The following is a 15101-nucleotide window of genomic DNA, read 5'->3' as shown; positions in this document are numbered from 1 at the left end:
AGAAAACTTCCAAGTTTTCACTAACATCCAGAAATCCTATCTAGTATTGCTTTCTTTGGTAAAGTTCTTATATCAGTTTTTAACAACTCATGGAAAAATCTCTCTAAAGGAACACAGAAATGCTATGTAAATATCCTGCCAAATAATTTGCTTGTCTATTACATTAAAGTAGCCAATTAATATACCATAGTCTTCAAAAATCTCTATTTTAGTACATAATAAATTACATTTAATATTTCGTTTTAGGATATATTGATTTCATGCTGGAAACAATCAATATTTTGTAATTAATGTTCCATCGGAAGATGAATGGTCTTACTAGATGTCAATTCTGCCTGGTCCTCACTTTCCACAAGCACCTCTAATCCAAGTCAGTTATCAAACACAGCTCCAAGCAAAGATCAAGCCAGTTCTTTCAGTAATACTATTGCCAAGAAAGATTGTGGCATAATGACCACACGGACACCTTGTCAACCCCCATGGCTACACTCCCACAAAAGATTACCTAGAAAGATTACGTACATACTGGAATAATCTACCAAGATGATGGAAAAAAACAGGGAAACGCCTGCTTCTGCACTGTATTACAGAACATGATTCAGAAATACCTGGGTTCCTTAAAGACGTTTTGTTTAGAACAGCAACTGCGTATTTTTAGATTTTTCGCTCCTTGAAACTGACAATATACATCGCAAAAGACAAGAATTCAATCATTGTAAGAATCTGACAGTTTTCACGTAAATCAAAGAACAATAATTACCTATAGATTCAGAACAGAACACCAAAATACATGAATCTTCATATTTGAGAATTTCACTATTCCTCTACCTCAGCAACAAAGGTCACATAAGAAAAATGACAGTTTCCCGACATCTTTGTTTCTTTTCTGTGGTTCAACACTGGTTGCTATTTCAGACTAATAGAGAGAGGAAATTTCATAACGAAGAACCTTTATAGAATTATGTTTAAGCATCCTCTTCTGTATTTTTGTACTTGCCAGTGTTTCTGCTCGGATAAAGCATGGTGGATAAAGCAGAGATAGTGATATGGAGCAGAGGTATGACAGCTTGCATCACTTCAGGTTTCATAAGCTAAAAAATGTGAACAAAGGTCACAGAATGGACAATTTTCGGGTGGTTATGATGTTAAGCAGCATTATTTGACAGGAAGAAAAATAAGCAGCATGTTTTAGAGAGATTTTATGATTTTCTCTGGAGAAGCTGTGAATAGCTTAATATCTGGATCTTAGAAAAAAGCATGGATTATAGTAACATAGCTCACATGCAAAAGAGACTACTATAAAAATTTCAGATGTAAAAGAAAAATGTTCTCTGCCTTTGATAGTTGAAAATCCTGAAATTAAAATTCCGCAGCCTTAATTTCAGTACTACATGAAGCAAAAAGACCTGTCACTTTGAAAAAATCTTATATGATCCAGAAATCAAATGGGAAGAGAAGAAAAGCACTACAATTAAGATTTGTAGCAAAAATGACTTGTGGAACTGAGAAACCCCAAATGTTGTGTTTTTTTTTTTTTTTTTTTTTTAAAGCACGTTTGATCTAAACATGCACTATGTTTAACCAGATGATTCACTGCAGATCTGTACATCAGAAAGCTGTTATCTAGCTCGTAGTCACACACTACTACATGGAACACATTGTGTTTCAGCTAAATATTAGAAGGCAGTAGGTTTCTATTGTCAGAAACTGTGTCCAAGTTTCAAGAATATTGCTTGTTTAAGTCATATAGAAATACACCTGCCTGAAAATTTACAATAATTATAGTAGAAACGTCTGAAATCTGATGCATTGTTAAGTGACTAGTTAAACCACCACAGTGTGAAGTCTAGTCATCTTCAGGAATGTTCATTTAAATACACTGCTGCTACAAACAGCAAGGCAAATTGTGAAGTCAACTTCCTATTATTCCTAAATCATAAGAACTTACCTGCTACTCTTTCGTCTGTTTCCCTATTGCCATCATCAGAGTATCTTGCAAAATCTAGGGAATCAAGAGTACTGATGCTTCCAGCGCGATCTTAAGAAAAAAATAGAAAAGAAAAAAAAAAGACATCTTAAAAAGTCCTGAAGAGTTGATTAGCTTTAATGAAGAAAGTCAAAACATCTTATTTCAGATACTATTAATAAAAGGCTACATGTGCTGCATGACTGAAATTTCACTACGTTTTCCAAAAAGTCTGTCTCTAAGCAGGTATAAATAACCAGGATCAGAGTACATCACTAAGTTTTTTAAAATACAGCACTACACCAAGATCAGTGAACAGGCGCTACAACAGATTCCCTTTCCCCACTCCCCAAAAGACAGCCCTTCCGCCCTCCAGACAGTATGTCAAGAACAGCATATAGTAGCTCCTTCCCTTTTCCACAAGGGCCACAGACCTCTTCTTGGACTTAAATGAGTACACATAAGAAACCATGCAGATACAAACTCCTTTGTAACAAGCTGCAAGCAGTTCTGTTCCCCTTTTTAGTATTTTAAGTCACATTAACGTAGCCAAACACTTTACAGTACTTCTTTTACTTCACTGTATTTTAATTTATTATATTTTCTATTTACTCAGCATTATCTCCTGACTCTAACCATTAACTCCAGTACAAACTCACTTAATACAACATTTACTAATGAATGCATTATCTAGCAAAATTAAAGCAAAACAAGCACAGTTCTTGGTACTGCAGTCATAATACTCATGTTCTAGAATTTATTTTTTAGATCATTCAAGAAATTTAGAAACTAGCATAAGGTTTTGATATGACCACTAACTTTTCCATTTCAGCAAAAGAAATGCATACTATCTTGAGAATTTCAAGTCCGTTGAAGTACACATTCACCTTTTTGTTAGAAAAAAACGTGCAATGAAATAGCTCAAACAGTGACAGAACCCAAAATAAATAGAATACATTCCTAACACAATTGAACATGCAAAATTATATTAAGTAATCTAAATCTTTCTCCTCCTTTGGAAATTAATTTCTATGTAGCTCTGCAGACATCATTTTAATTACATTAGAATTGTTGTCACTTTAACAAAGAACAAATTCCACATGGCTGTCAAAAATTGCAACTCTCAGAGGGAAGAAAAGCAATTTCATCACTTCTTTGTCACATTCTGTCACGACTAACACTATTGAAAGTATTTAAATCTAAAAGATTTATTCTGCATTGTGTCAGAAATTAAAGAATCTATTATACAGACTGATTGAAAACGTTATGCTTATCTGGAAAACTTCTGAGAATAACAAGTTTGCTAGTTCAAGCAGAGGTATTCTGCTCCAAACTACAGTGCACGGCAATCCTCATTTGTCTATTTGCATCAAGGACGTGGTAGTGTACGCTGTATGTATAATAGTATCTAACCACGTTTTTTTTTTGCCACAACTATGCTTTGCTACCCAGGCGAAGAAATAGATTGTTCCTCCTGAATACATCCCATTTGGTATTTAGTTTTAAAACTCACTGTTCATTTGCAGGTTCTGATCTTTCTGCAGGTTTTCCAGACGCTAACCTGATTTAAGAATTCCGTTTAGGCTGCTTCACAGTGCTTAGCATCATGAATTTTGAACGCGCGGAGAGAAAGTCTTCTCATCTGACTTTTCTGAACGCCTAACACTGTTTGGAAAGCGCTGCTGCAAATTATTTCGTTTGGGGCTGCACGTTTTCTCAGTTCAGTTTTTTGAAATCAAATTCAAGACTCAAGTTAAACAAAGAAACAGCATACAAATAAAGATCTCAATGCAAAAATGATGTTTAAGGAAAGTGACCCAGTCTCAGATATAGCGCCACTGTGGCAAAGCACAGCCCGATTTTCAATTTCTCTTACAAAGCAGGTAACATCAAAGAAGCAATTCCCAAACTTTCAGGTAAAGTCAATCACATCAGAATTATCCAAGCATCCAAAGCTGGACGCAACAAAACCTTGTTCACATGACTGGCAGCATATTTCAGAGGCAAAGGCTTCCCCAAAACTCGTAAATCAAACCCAGCCACGAAACACAAACTTATTTGCCAAAGCAACAGCCAGAGGCTTCTTGAAAAAGCAGTTGCCTAGAAAACAGCATGGTGTCATCTATGTCAGGTGTCATCCTGTATCAGCATGTATTCAATGGAGGCTATTTAAGATTGTACCAGCAGCTGTAAATCAAACAGTTCCCCGCCAGTGAACATGCACCAGTTTTACAATGTTAATAGTACTTGCATAAACCAAATAAAACCATACACTCTGGCGATTTTAACATCCATAAACTTCCTTAAGCATCATCTGCACGCACACCAGCAATTTGTGGGCTTAAAATTTGTACATTCACTGTTTAGACTTCTCATCGCCATCACAGTATTCATAACAGCAAACATCTGACACTCTTATATACAGGTTGGTATACGAATCTACCTCACATATAACTTTCCTTCTCAAAAACATAATTAAGCTTGGTGCTGTCATTACTAAACCAAGTCAATCTTTGTACTTGAAGAACGCGGAGATAACGGGCTTCTATCTGTAGATACGGTTTCCAATGACAAATGACTTTACGTATCATTGTGGTGAAACCTGAAACTACACTAAGGAGTGTGTAGTAGGCCACCCAAAAACATGATGTAGGAAAAGGAACATTAGCAGTATACACACACAGGCTGCACAGGACTTGCTCAATTCAGTGTCCCTCTAGGTAATACACACTGCAGATGTTGGGAAATTACAGCTTCTACAACACAAACTAAATGGTTAGTTTGGGTAACGTAACAAGACTTGTATCACTACGTTGCTGTAGCATAATGCCTTTAAAATATGCGGTGTGGCTACAGCATGGGCTCCTATCACGGTGCCCACACGGACCTCACCGACCTCAGCTAGACCGGCAGCCTCTGCCCCGAGGCACCGACGCTCATGAGCCAAGGGGAAAGTGGGCAGCAAAGGCAGCCCCCTTCCTCCCATCCAGAGCCAAAACACTTCAACATGAAATGCAACCTCGCCCCTTACTACCTCCTTTACAGGCAGTCGTCCGTGGAGACTTACCTCCCAAGACTAATGCCACCATCCAGAAAACTATACAATAACATTTTATAACCTCAAGGTTTATGCTTCCATAAAGCATATACCTGCACAGCAAAGGATCAGATGGGGACGTCGGTACCTTCACTGCAGGCCACACAATGGCCTCATTCACCCAGAAAATTAGCAGGGTTGTTTGAAGGAGAGCAATCGGGATGGGAAGGGTTGTGCTCAGCCCATGCAGCTCACCTAAGGAATGTGAAACATCACCATTTTTCTCAAGTAGAAGTAGTTGCACTCTGAGTGGAAGTATCGCAACTAAAGCATTCGGGAGAGAGAACAACTTTTTGAACCAACTGGGAAAAACACATTTTTTTTTTTTTTAGGAAAGACAGTATGTTTCTTTAGTTAATGTCTATTTAATGAAAAAGAAAAATCTTAGCTTCATGCTATTTGGCAAGGAAAAAATCAAAGCAGAACCCTGCAAAGTGCTAAAAAAGAGAAATATGCTTTGGCTGACCTCCGTTTCTGTTCTAGCAAAAAAAAAAAAAGCAAGGCAGCAGTGGGAAGCCATTTTGCTGTTATTACATGCACGTTCTCACCAACAATCTTCTGCACATAGATTTTGTATTCCTTTATATGTTTTCTGAACTAAAGCACCTTTATTTTTAATCAGTAATTCCTTCCGAGTAAAAGGAAAACAAACCCTGCTGTCAGTTTCATATTTCAGAAATATCAAAACAACATAACAGGAACAGTGCTGAGAAGGAGGTATTAAAAAGCATAGCCCTGTGATGTGGCAAGACAGAGTGCCAGGGATGCACAGAAAGCAAGCAAGAGAGGGGTAGGCTTTTGATACCTCCTGCTAGTGAAACGCCAGGAAATAGACTGGGATAGTAACAGAGAGCCTGCATATGTCTTGTCTCCCACCTGAGCCACTGGAAAGGTATTAAGAAAAATCAAAAAGCAAAGAATCATACTTGATACTCAAAGCTAAGTTTTTTAAACCATCTGTTGAAAAATGGAACCGCTTTCATTTCTTTTGTGAAGTTAAAACTCAGGCTCATCATCATGTTTTGCTCACTGACTTATCTTTTAAAATATTGCTTCATTCCAAAGGAAAAAAAAAAAATCCAATTCCCTTCTTATTCCCAGACCTGTCACCTGTATTATGTGCAGGTTTCTGCTGACAACTTCTGTTCCTTGGGCGTATTCACCTCTTTCTTTCAATGCAACCTGAGTGTAACTGTCTCAGGGAGGAAAAAACAGACAAACCAAAATCAAAACAAAGTGGTAGCTCCTTGCACTAGCATACATAAAGATAAGGCTAAGTTTTGTTCACTCTGATGGTAAAAACAGTTTATTTCAACTAATTTATCTAAAGGGATGCAACAGGAATCACATTAACCACAAGGTACAAAAATGAAGCATAAATAAATTGCCGTCTTCTACATTAGTACTTAATTAATATTCTTTATGTAAGCATAATATCACGTATCTGCTAAAGACAGACAAACCAAGCAATACTGCTTCTTGATGAAAATGCTCAAGAAATAGTATAGATCTTTTAGAAGCTATTTGCATTTACTTTGACAACAGCTGAATTTTTAAAAATACTTGTTGGTAAAGCAGCCATCAGTAAAGCAGTTGTCACATTTTCTTGATGGCAAGAAATCCTATCACTGCGTACTAGCAATTAACCAAGCAGAGCATGTGAAGACCAAGATCTTTTTCCCTGAAATTCAAGAAGTAATAAAGGTAATACCATTAGAAATTCAAAGAGGATTCGTCTTTTGCAAGCGTAAGCGTTCACTTGTACTGAAAAATTTCTGTAGCAAAACTAATACCATGCTTTAAACTGATGGGGGTAGTAAATGGCTGCTGGCAGTTTGGTTCAGATGAGCATCCATACAAAGCAAGAGGCAATGCAAAGAGAATTCTTCACCATGAAGACCAAAGGTAGCTTTTCACTAGATATTTGATACACTAGGACCAAATCTTTTCCATTTTAAGCCAGGCTTCATGTGCATCTTATGCAAGGAGATACAGCTGTAAGAAGACAGCTCATATACATGACAGGAAGATGCAAATGTTTTCAAGACAGTAAAAGTTCAAAGTTCATTAATCTAGCTTAAAACTTACGCCTATCATGCTATTATGAAACCATCATCTAGACTCTTCAGAAGCCCATCCTCACACATCATTCTTTGGAGAAGGAAAAAAACACTACATTTCACCAGAAAAGGAAACAGAAATGGAAAACAAAGAAAACACTCCTGGAAGACAATAAACCTACATGTTTAATACAGTTCCACTTGTCATTTATCGTAGCCTTACTAAGGCAGGAAGGTGGCCTGGAAACACACCACAGACCTGGAAAAAAAACATTATGGAATGTTGTTCATGCTATCAGATATCAGAAAGTATTTACAGAGAATTTTGAGTATTCGAGCTTGCAGAGTTCCAGAAGCTCACCTTCCAAAAGCATGGACTTTTTTTTTTTGAAACACTTCAGAGAAGGTCAAAATGCTCTGACATTGGTGTTAGAAGTATTGCACAAGCAACTTGATCTACCAGAAGTAATTTATTTGACAACACGCACTCTTCACTAAATTAAATTTTAATTACATAGGATTTCAACCTTAACGAGGCCTCCTTAACATTAGATTTCCAGGTTATATCTAAAACTGCGGAGAGGTACAAGTTACTCTTCATTCTTGAACTTAAGATAGAAAATTTGTTCTGTAGAAAACAGATAAAGAAACAGGGAATTGCTAAGGTTTATTTTTCTTATGAATTAAAAAAACATAATTCAACCAACAGACATGCTATATAATTTACTGTTATGCTACATATAACAGTAAATTAGACTCCAAATTTTATTAGCTGCAGTATAATGAAAGTAGTTGGGAATTATAAATGTCAGGAAACCATGTAATTACAATTATATTTGAGAGAATCCAAGAAAAAAATTCTGATTACAAGATACTCTCAGATCCATAAGAGATGATAAAGCTACACATGTTGACTACTGCAGCGCTTTTCAACCTACAACCCATGGACTACTATCAAGGCAAGCTTTAGGATACGTAAGGGTGTGATTGCATGCAACTTTAGAAAATATACAGAAGTTTCTCCTGTTATGAAGCTCTTCCTCCTCCTAATCTACACATTAAAGTACAGTCAAATTTTCTATCCCAAGGAAGCTAAGGTCATAAGGAAAACAAAGCTGATTTTTTTGAAGGTGTCTGTAAGTCCAAGACACTGGAAAAAAACACTCCATATCCATCTGAAGAAGCCAACAGTACAACATTTTACAGAGTACAGCTCATTTTTATATTTAGGACACCCAACATAATTTTCAGGTTCCCAAGAAGATATAGGCAAACCAGCAGACTGGCAACAGAACCCAACTGACAAGTTTCCTTAGAAACTATTCAGGTCTGCCACTTTTTTCTTTTCTTCTGTGCTAGAGGAAAAATAGAAGAATTGCTTATGTTCAGGCCTAAGGAAATACTAGTGTCAGAATATGTATTTTAGATCTCATTCTGTTGGTGGTACAGAAGTCAGCAGACTAGGTATTACACCTACCTTAAACGTTCAAGACCTAGCCTAAACTAGCCCTTTCTGTCACACAACAGCTTGCTTGCTCTCTTCTAGAGCACTGGTCTATAGAAACATGTCCTTGAATTACTCACATCTTCGGCCGTCTTGCACAACATTACAGGCAGAAACAGCAGGAACTGAGGAAACTGGGCATGGACACCACGTGGGAGAAAGAATAAGCACGTGCAAGCGGTAAAAGAGGAAGTTTTAGCTCCAAATTAGTACCAAAATGCAAATATGTGTATGTGAATAAACCAACCGGCAAGAGGGGTACACTCACAGATGTGGAACAAGATAAAAACGCAAACAGCTTGAATGGAGATGTCTCTACACTGAAGAATCTGACATCATTAACACTTTGAAAAGCGATTATCAATTTACAGCTTATATTTGTAGCCACATTATGTAGCAACTGAAATAGGTATTTTGCGTAGTATCTTGTGCAATACATATGAATTGAACAATTTAATTCCCCATGTAGTGGCTTTCTTTACTCTAAACCTTGCCAGACTTGACAAGACGACAGTGGAGCAATATTGCTTTGAGAAGTCTTAACTGGCTGCTGCATTTAGAAGTTCTGACATGTTTCAGCTTCTTCCCTTCCTCCCAGCTTCCCACTGCTGCATCAGCCAGCAGCGCAAACTAGATCCACGGCAGCAGATACGTGATCTAGCATGAAACCTATCAGGAAGGAACAGACTTAGTGGTCAAGTTTTTAAATCAATTTGAAATTTCACAGTGAACATAGCAGATCAACACGCTCCACATTGCTATGCTAACTCTGATAGGGAACTAGGAGCCTTTAAGCCATCTATTGCATCAGGCACTAAATCGTACACACCCAGTCGATGAGCATCTCTTTCGCCCTCACCCAGATGTTCTTTCTTTGATGAATTTTCAAAATTGCTACGTGCTCGAAAGAAGTTCTCAGAGCACCATCAAATTAAAAGGGAAACTAAATTAAGTACAGCTCCTAGAATAAAATTAACTTTGAGCCACCAGAGCAATCCACTTACAAGTCACCTAGAATTTTAACAGGTGTTCAAGATGATCAGATCATGCTAGCCCATGACAGGAAATCCAAACCAGTGTGAAAACAGATGATCAATACATTCACCTACTTCATGCTACGAAAACTCCTGGGAAGCATGAGGGTTAAAGCCCTAAAACTACTTGGAGAACGCTTATCTATGCTTGCTGGCCACGAACAGCAGAAAAAAACAAATCACCAGTTATGTATAACAAATGCTTTGCTATATAGATTGCAATAAAAAGATAATGCTTTCTCTTACGGAAAGGCATGAGCAGAAGCTCCCGTGCAGGAAGCCACACAAGCACAAGATCGATCCCGCAGCCTAGCAGAGAAATAGCACGCTCACGAGCCACTGACTGGGGTTAAGATACAGATCCAGGCACACCCGGGCTGACCTCGCAGAGAGCCTCCCAGCAGCAAACATAGTGCTCTGGTACATCTGCTTACAGCGCAGACAGACGCAGGCAGCACCCATGATACTTGAGCCCGAAAGAACTCAGTTGGCCCTGCTAAAAGCCACTGAGTGTTGCTGCAGCGAACACAAAGACCCCAGGGGCAATTTACCTTGGGGAAAACGCCAAGGCTCCAGCTGCCAGAGCTTCCCAAAAGAGAAGAGCTAAGGGAGAAGCATGGTGCTGGGGCACAACTTCCAGCCCCTGATCCCAGCTTCAGCAGAAATTAGGAAAGCATCAACAGAATCAAGTTAGCTCCATATGCTCTGTGTTGCAGCTCTGCCTTTCCCAATGCATACAAATCAGCTTGCAATACAAGGATTTTTCCTTTCTCTGCAGTAACCAGCTTTTAGTGATATTCTCTGATGCCAGGCAAAATTATCTTGCATCAATCCAGTCCTTAAGTGGCTGACTTTGACGAGGAACTACTTAACATGCACAGATGACACCCACCTTAATTCTCAAGCACCGTCTTCACTCAGTTTTCACATTATTTCACCTCCAGCATATTCTCCTTTCCCTGATTTTTACACTTATCTCAGGATAGTAGTAAATTTTCCAATTAAGTTTTAACACGTCTAAACTGATTTTATACAGAATTTAAAAAAATATTAAAAAACTAAAACTGAGAAACTAGAGACTGAAGCATCTCTCCCACAAGGAAAGGCCAAGAGAGCTGGGACTGTTCAGCCTGGAGAAGAAGAGCCTTAAGGTGGGATCTCATCCATGTGTACCAACACCTGGAGGGAGGGTGCAAAGACGAGGGACTTTACTCAGTGGTGTCTGGGGACAGGACAAGAGGCAAAGTGCACAAACTGGAACACAGGAGGTGCCATCTGAACACCAGGAAACACTTTTCTTTTTTTTTTTTTACTGAGCAGTGTCAGAGGTTGCCCAGCAAGGTTGTGGAACCTCCCTCCCTTCTTGAAGGTATTTGAAAGTCGCCTGTCAAACGAGTATTTGCTCATTTTTACCCTGCCCCACCAACATCAAACCAACATGAAAAAGTACTTGTCATATAAATATTTTTTTTTTCCTGTGAGTTTTTATGTAATAGTATTTCCTTCAATTCAAAAGCAAAGTTACATCACCACCGTGCAGAGTTGTACTGCAGGAAGGGAGGAATTAAATTGCCCGTCCCCTGTGGTGCACAGAGGGGAAAGAGTTCGGTATTTCCCAAAGGCTTTTTCAGCTTGGTCCATTTAAAATCAACAACAAAAACAACACCTCTAAAAAAACCCTTCTTGTCCAACAAACTCAACATACACTTTATACCATGTCTTAGTCATCTGTATTGTAACTAAAAATCCAAAGCCTACAAGCTTACCTACAATTTTCAGCCTTTGCCCAAGAGGTATCAAATGCAGTTTTATCAAGCCTACACCTTTACAATATACTAGAAAATCAATGACAAGTCATACATTTAACGTGAATAGTTGTAATGCAGAACACGCAACAAAATCAGGTTTTAAGACATATCTCCATGTGCTGATAGGAAAGATACTTCTGATGCTGTACTTGCACATGACACCAAGTTAGGTGCGTGTGTCCATCTGCTCGAGGGCAGGAAGGCTCTGCAGGAGGATCTGGATAGGCTGGACCAACAGGCTGAAGCCAACTGCATGAAGTTCAACAAGGCCAAGTGCCAGGTCCTGCCTCTGGGGCGCAACAACCCCAAGCAGCGCTACAGGCTGGGAGATGAGTGGCTGGAAAGCTGCCTGGCAGAGAAGGACCTGGGAGTATTGGTTGATAGTCGGCTGAATATGAGCCAGCAGTGCGCTCAGGTGGCCAAGAAGGCCAACGGCATCCTGGCCTGCATAAGAAGCAGTGTGGCCAGCAGGTCTAGGGAAGTGATTGTGCCCCTGTACTCGGCTCTGGTGAGGCCGCACCTCGAGTACTGTGTTCAGTTTTGGGCCCCTCGCTACAGGAAGGACATGGAGGTGCTCGAGTGAGTCCAGAGAAGGGCAACGAAGCTGGTGAGGGGTCTGGAGAACAAGTCTTACGAGGAGCGGCTGAGGGAGCTGGGGTTGTTCAGCCTGGAGAAGAGGAGGCTCAGGGGAGACCTCATCGCTCTCTACAGTTACCTGAAAGAGGCTGTAGCGAGGTGGGGGTTGGTCTATTCTCCCACGTGCCTGGTGACAGGACGAGGGGGAATGGGCTAAAGTTGCGCCAGGGGAGGTTTAGGTTGGATATTAGGAGGAACTTCTTTACCGAAAGGGTCGTTAGGCATTGGAATGGGCTGCCCAGGGAAGTGGTTGAGTCGCCATCCCTGGAGGTCTTTAAAAGACATTTAGATGTAGAGCTTAGTGATATGGTTTAGTGGAGGACTTGTTAGTGTTAGGACAGAGGTTGGACTCGGTGATCTTGGAGGTCTCTTCCAACCTAGACGATTCTGTGATTTTAAACAGTTCCAAATGTAAGAATGATTTAACTCAGAATTTGTTAGAAATCTTAATTTGGTTTGAAAGTATGAGAACTCCCTGAAACTTCCGTTTTCCATATTTTCATTAATTCTGAGTTTATAGAATACAGTTGTTAGAAACTTTAAATTAATCAGGATGGACTTTGCACGCAAGTCAGCTTCCAACACACTTGGATATCAGTACCTAATTCATCATGGCTTGCCTGCAAATACTAGACAGTTCTTTTAATATCAGGCAATGAATCTTGTGTAAATTTCCAGCAAGCGTGCTCTCGGCAGAACAGAATTTACAAGTTGCATCTTCTGTCGAAAACGACAATTCTCAGAGGAAGAAAAGCTTCAGGAAACTCCATACACTTTGCAGAGAATTGAAATTACACACAGGGAAGCTTGAGAAGCTGCCAACCGCTGGCTCTCAAACGCAATGCTCCCGCTGATGCCCTTGCTCTCCCCCTCCTCTCCACACAACCACCTCTCCCTTCCCCACCAGCAGAACTGATCGAAGGGAATGTGTGCTGCTCCAGCACCCAGTCTGCTCATTGTGATGAAACTTTCACACCAGGCACGGCTCAACTCTCCCGTGACTGCACTAGCTACAGTGCCTACACACAGGTTCACTTCTGCTTTCCCCAGCACGGAAAACCAGCAGCAGCTCTGGCATAGGAACAGAAGAGAAAGCCAGGGCTCGTGCAGCTAGATTCCCCAGAGGGTACCCGCAAACATCCTAAGAGTTGAAGGGCGCACAAATAAGTTACTGCAAGGTAACGCCTGGTGTGGCCATAGGAACCCTTGTTACCCAGTGACAACCTGAGCTGTGCCTGCCTCCTCCTGGGGGATATCAGCCTGCCCTGCTTCGCCCATCTCTGCCGGACGTACCTCGTGCTGCCTGGTCGCATCACTTCTTTGTGTCACTGCACCATTACGGGCACGAACCCATCTTCAGATCCACCAAGACACCCCAGAGCACTCCAATACAGGTATCAGCCAAAGATTAAACAATTCACTCCTTGGCTGCAGCTATCAAAAATTCAGTTCCTCTTTCCTTCAGCATTACATACAGGTATTTTCTGTCCTTTTGAAGAGACAACATTCAGCGTCTCCCGCTTGTCCGTAACAGCGGTCTTGACACCCTCTTCACCTACACCCTTCAATCCTTTCCTTCACAAGAGGAGGACCTTTCCTAAAACAGGTATTAAACCCACTGTCTCACCCACAAGCCGTCAGATCACCATTCATAAAGAAACCAGTGAAAGTTTTAAGCTGATAACGAAAGCAAAACAATACAAGGCAGAACCCTAGTCATTAGAACAACAGATATTACATCATCTTCGTAATTTCCAATCCTATTTAGATTGTCATTAAAGCTGTGGGAGCCCTTTTGATGTAGTACTCTTCTGAAATACATTCATTTAAAGCAAAAATCTGATGAAACACAGATCATGACAAGGGCACGTACAGAGTCACAGCATCACTGTGCCTGTAGCTCAGGATTCAGAGCTGTGATGAAGCCTCCACCTTCTTGTGATAGCATCATCAATGTGCTCTTCCTGCGCCCTTCTTCCAGTAGGACCTAGCTGAATTCCAAAGGCTGTAAGCAAAAACAGAGATACTTCACTGTATCTGAAACACACACACAAATCCCAAACTGCAAGAAAACCCTGCAGTTTACTGCACAGTAGCAGGATCAACTCTCTCTATATTTGTACTCACAGATTAACTTAATGTAACTGGAATCAACCCCCTGGAAAATTACAAACAATTTTACTTTTGAAATATCCAGAAAAAAAATAATCCCCTGAAAAATACAAATGCAGCAGACAAGTTTAACCCCTTTATGATTTTCTTTAAAGCCATTTCAAATTTTTAAAATATTTCTCCTTTATAAAGAAGAAAATAGAAGGCAGATTTTGAGACTAAAGCTAACTCTAACAGTGTAAGCTGCATCCCTTCAGGAAACAGCATTCACCAAGCGTAATACTCACAGGGCACCATACCAAACACATAAGAAACGCAAGTCTTCATCACCTGCTATGCTCAAGCCTGAATTATGGCTGTCAACTTAAAGGACTTCTTGGCACAACATTTGAGGCCGGGCAACAAAGATGAGACATTTGAGCCACTGGATTATTTCTAATCTTTAATTGTCTCAATTTATATGATACAACGGTGATGGGGAAGGGACCGTAATTTTACTTCTAAAACGTAGGTGCTAACCAAAGCCTCCTCAGAGATCTGGAATACCGTGTGAAGCAAGGACTTCCAAACTACACCACTCATATGACTAGCATTAGAAGAGTGGTAGCAAAATGGTCTAGCAGGTTGGTCACCACTGCTATCGAATCCAATGGAAGAAGCAAACATGTAAGTTTGGGAAGACCTAAGCAGAGATGCAGGATATGAAGGATGACTGCACACAAGTGCTTTGCGACTAAAGGAGCAGCGCTGACTCCTTCACAATGTCAATTTTTTTAAAATTCCACAAACAAAAGTGTTAGACACCATACACCTTTCCCCGTTTTTCATTACGGTACAGCTTTCTCTCTGTTTGCAGCTGTGACATATTGCTGCTGCAAAATGGA

General features: G+C 40.1%; 1 protein-coding gene across 1 annotated transcript in view; it reads right to left on the bottom strand.

The window, feature by feature from the left end:
- Positions 1-15101, bottom strand: part of RELCH (RAB11 binding and LisH domain, coiled-coil and HEAT repeat containing) — a 75459-nt gene that overhangs the window by 56850 nt on the left and 3508 nt on the right. The window contains 1 exon segment of the mRNA XM_066992522.1: positions 1949-2038. Coding sequence (XP_066848623.1) covers positions 1949-2038 — 90 coding nt within the window.

Source organism: Anser cygnoides, chromosome 2 (assembly GCF_040182565.1).
Source record: "Anser cygnoides isolate HZ-2024a breed goose chromosome 2, Taihu_goose_T2T_genome, whole genome shotgun sequence".
Taxonomy (NCBI): domain Eukaryota; kingdom Metazoa; phylum Chordata; class Aves; order Anseriformes; family Anatidae; genus Anser; species Anser cygnoides.
The sequence above is the reverse complement of the archived record's forward strand: the minus strand, read 5'-3'. Positions and strand labels throughout refer to the sequence as shown.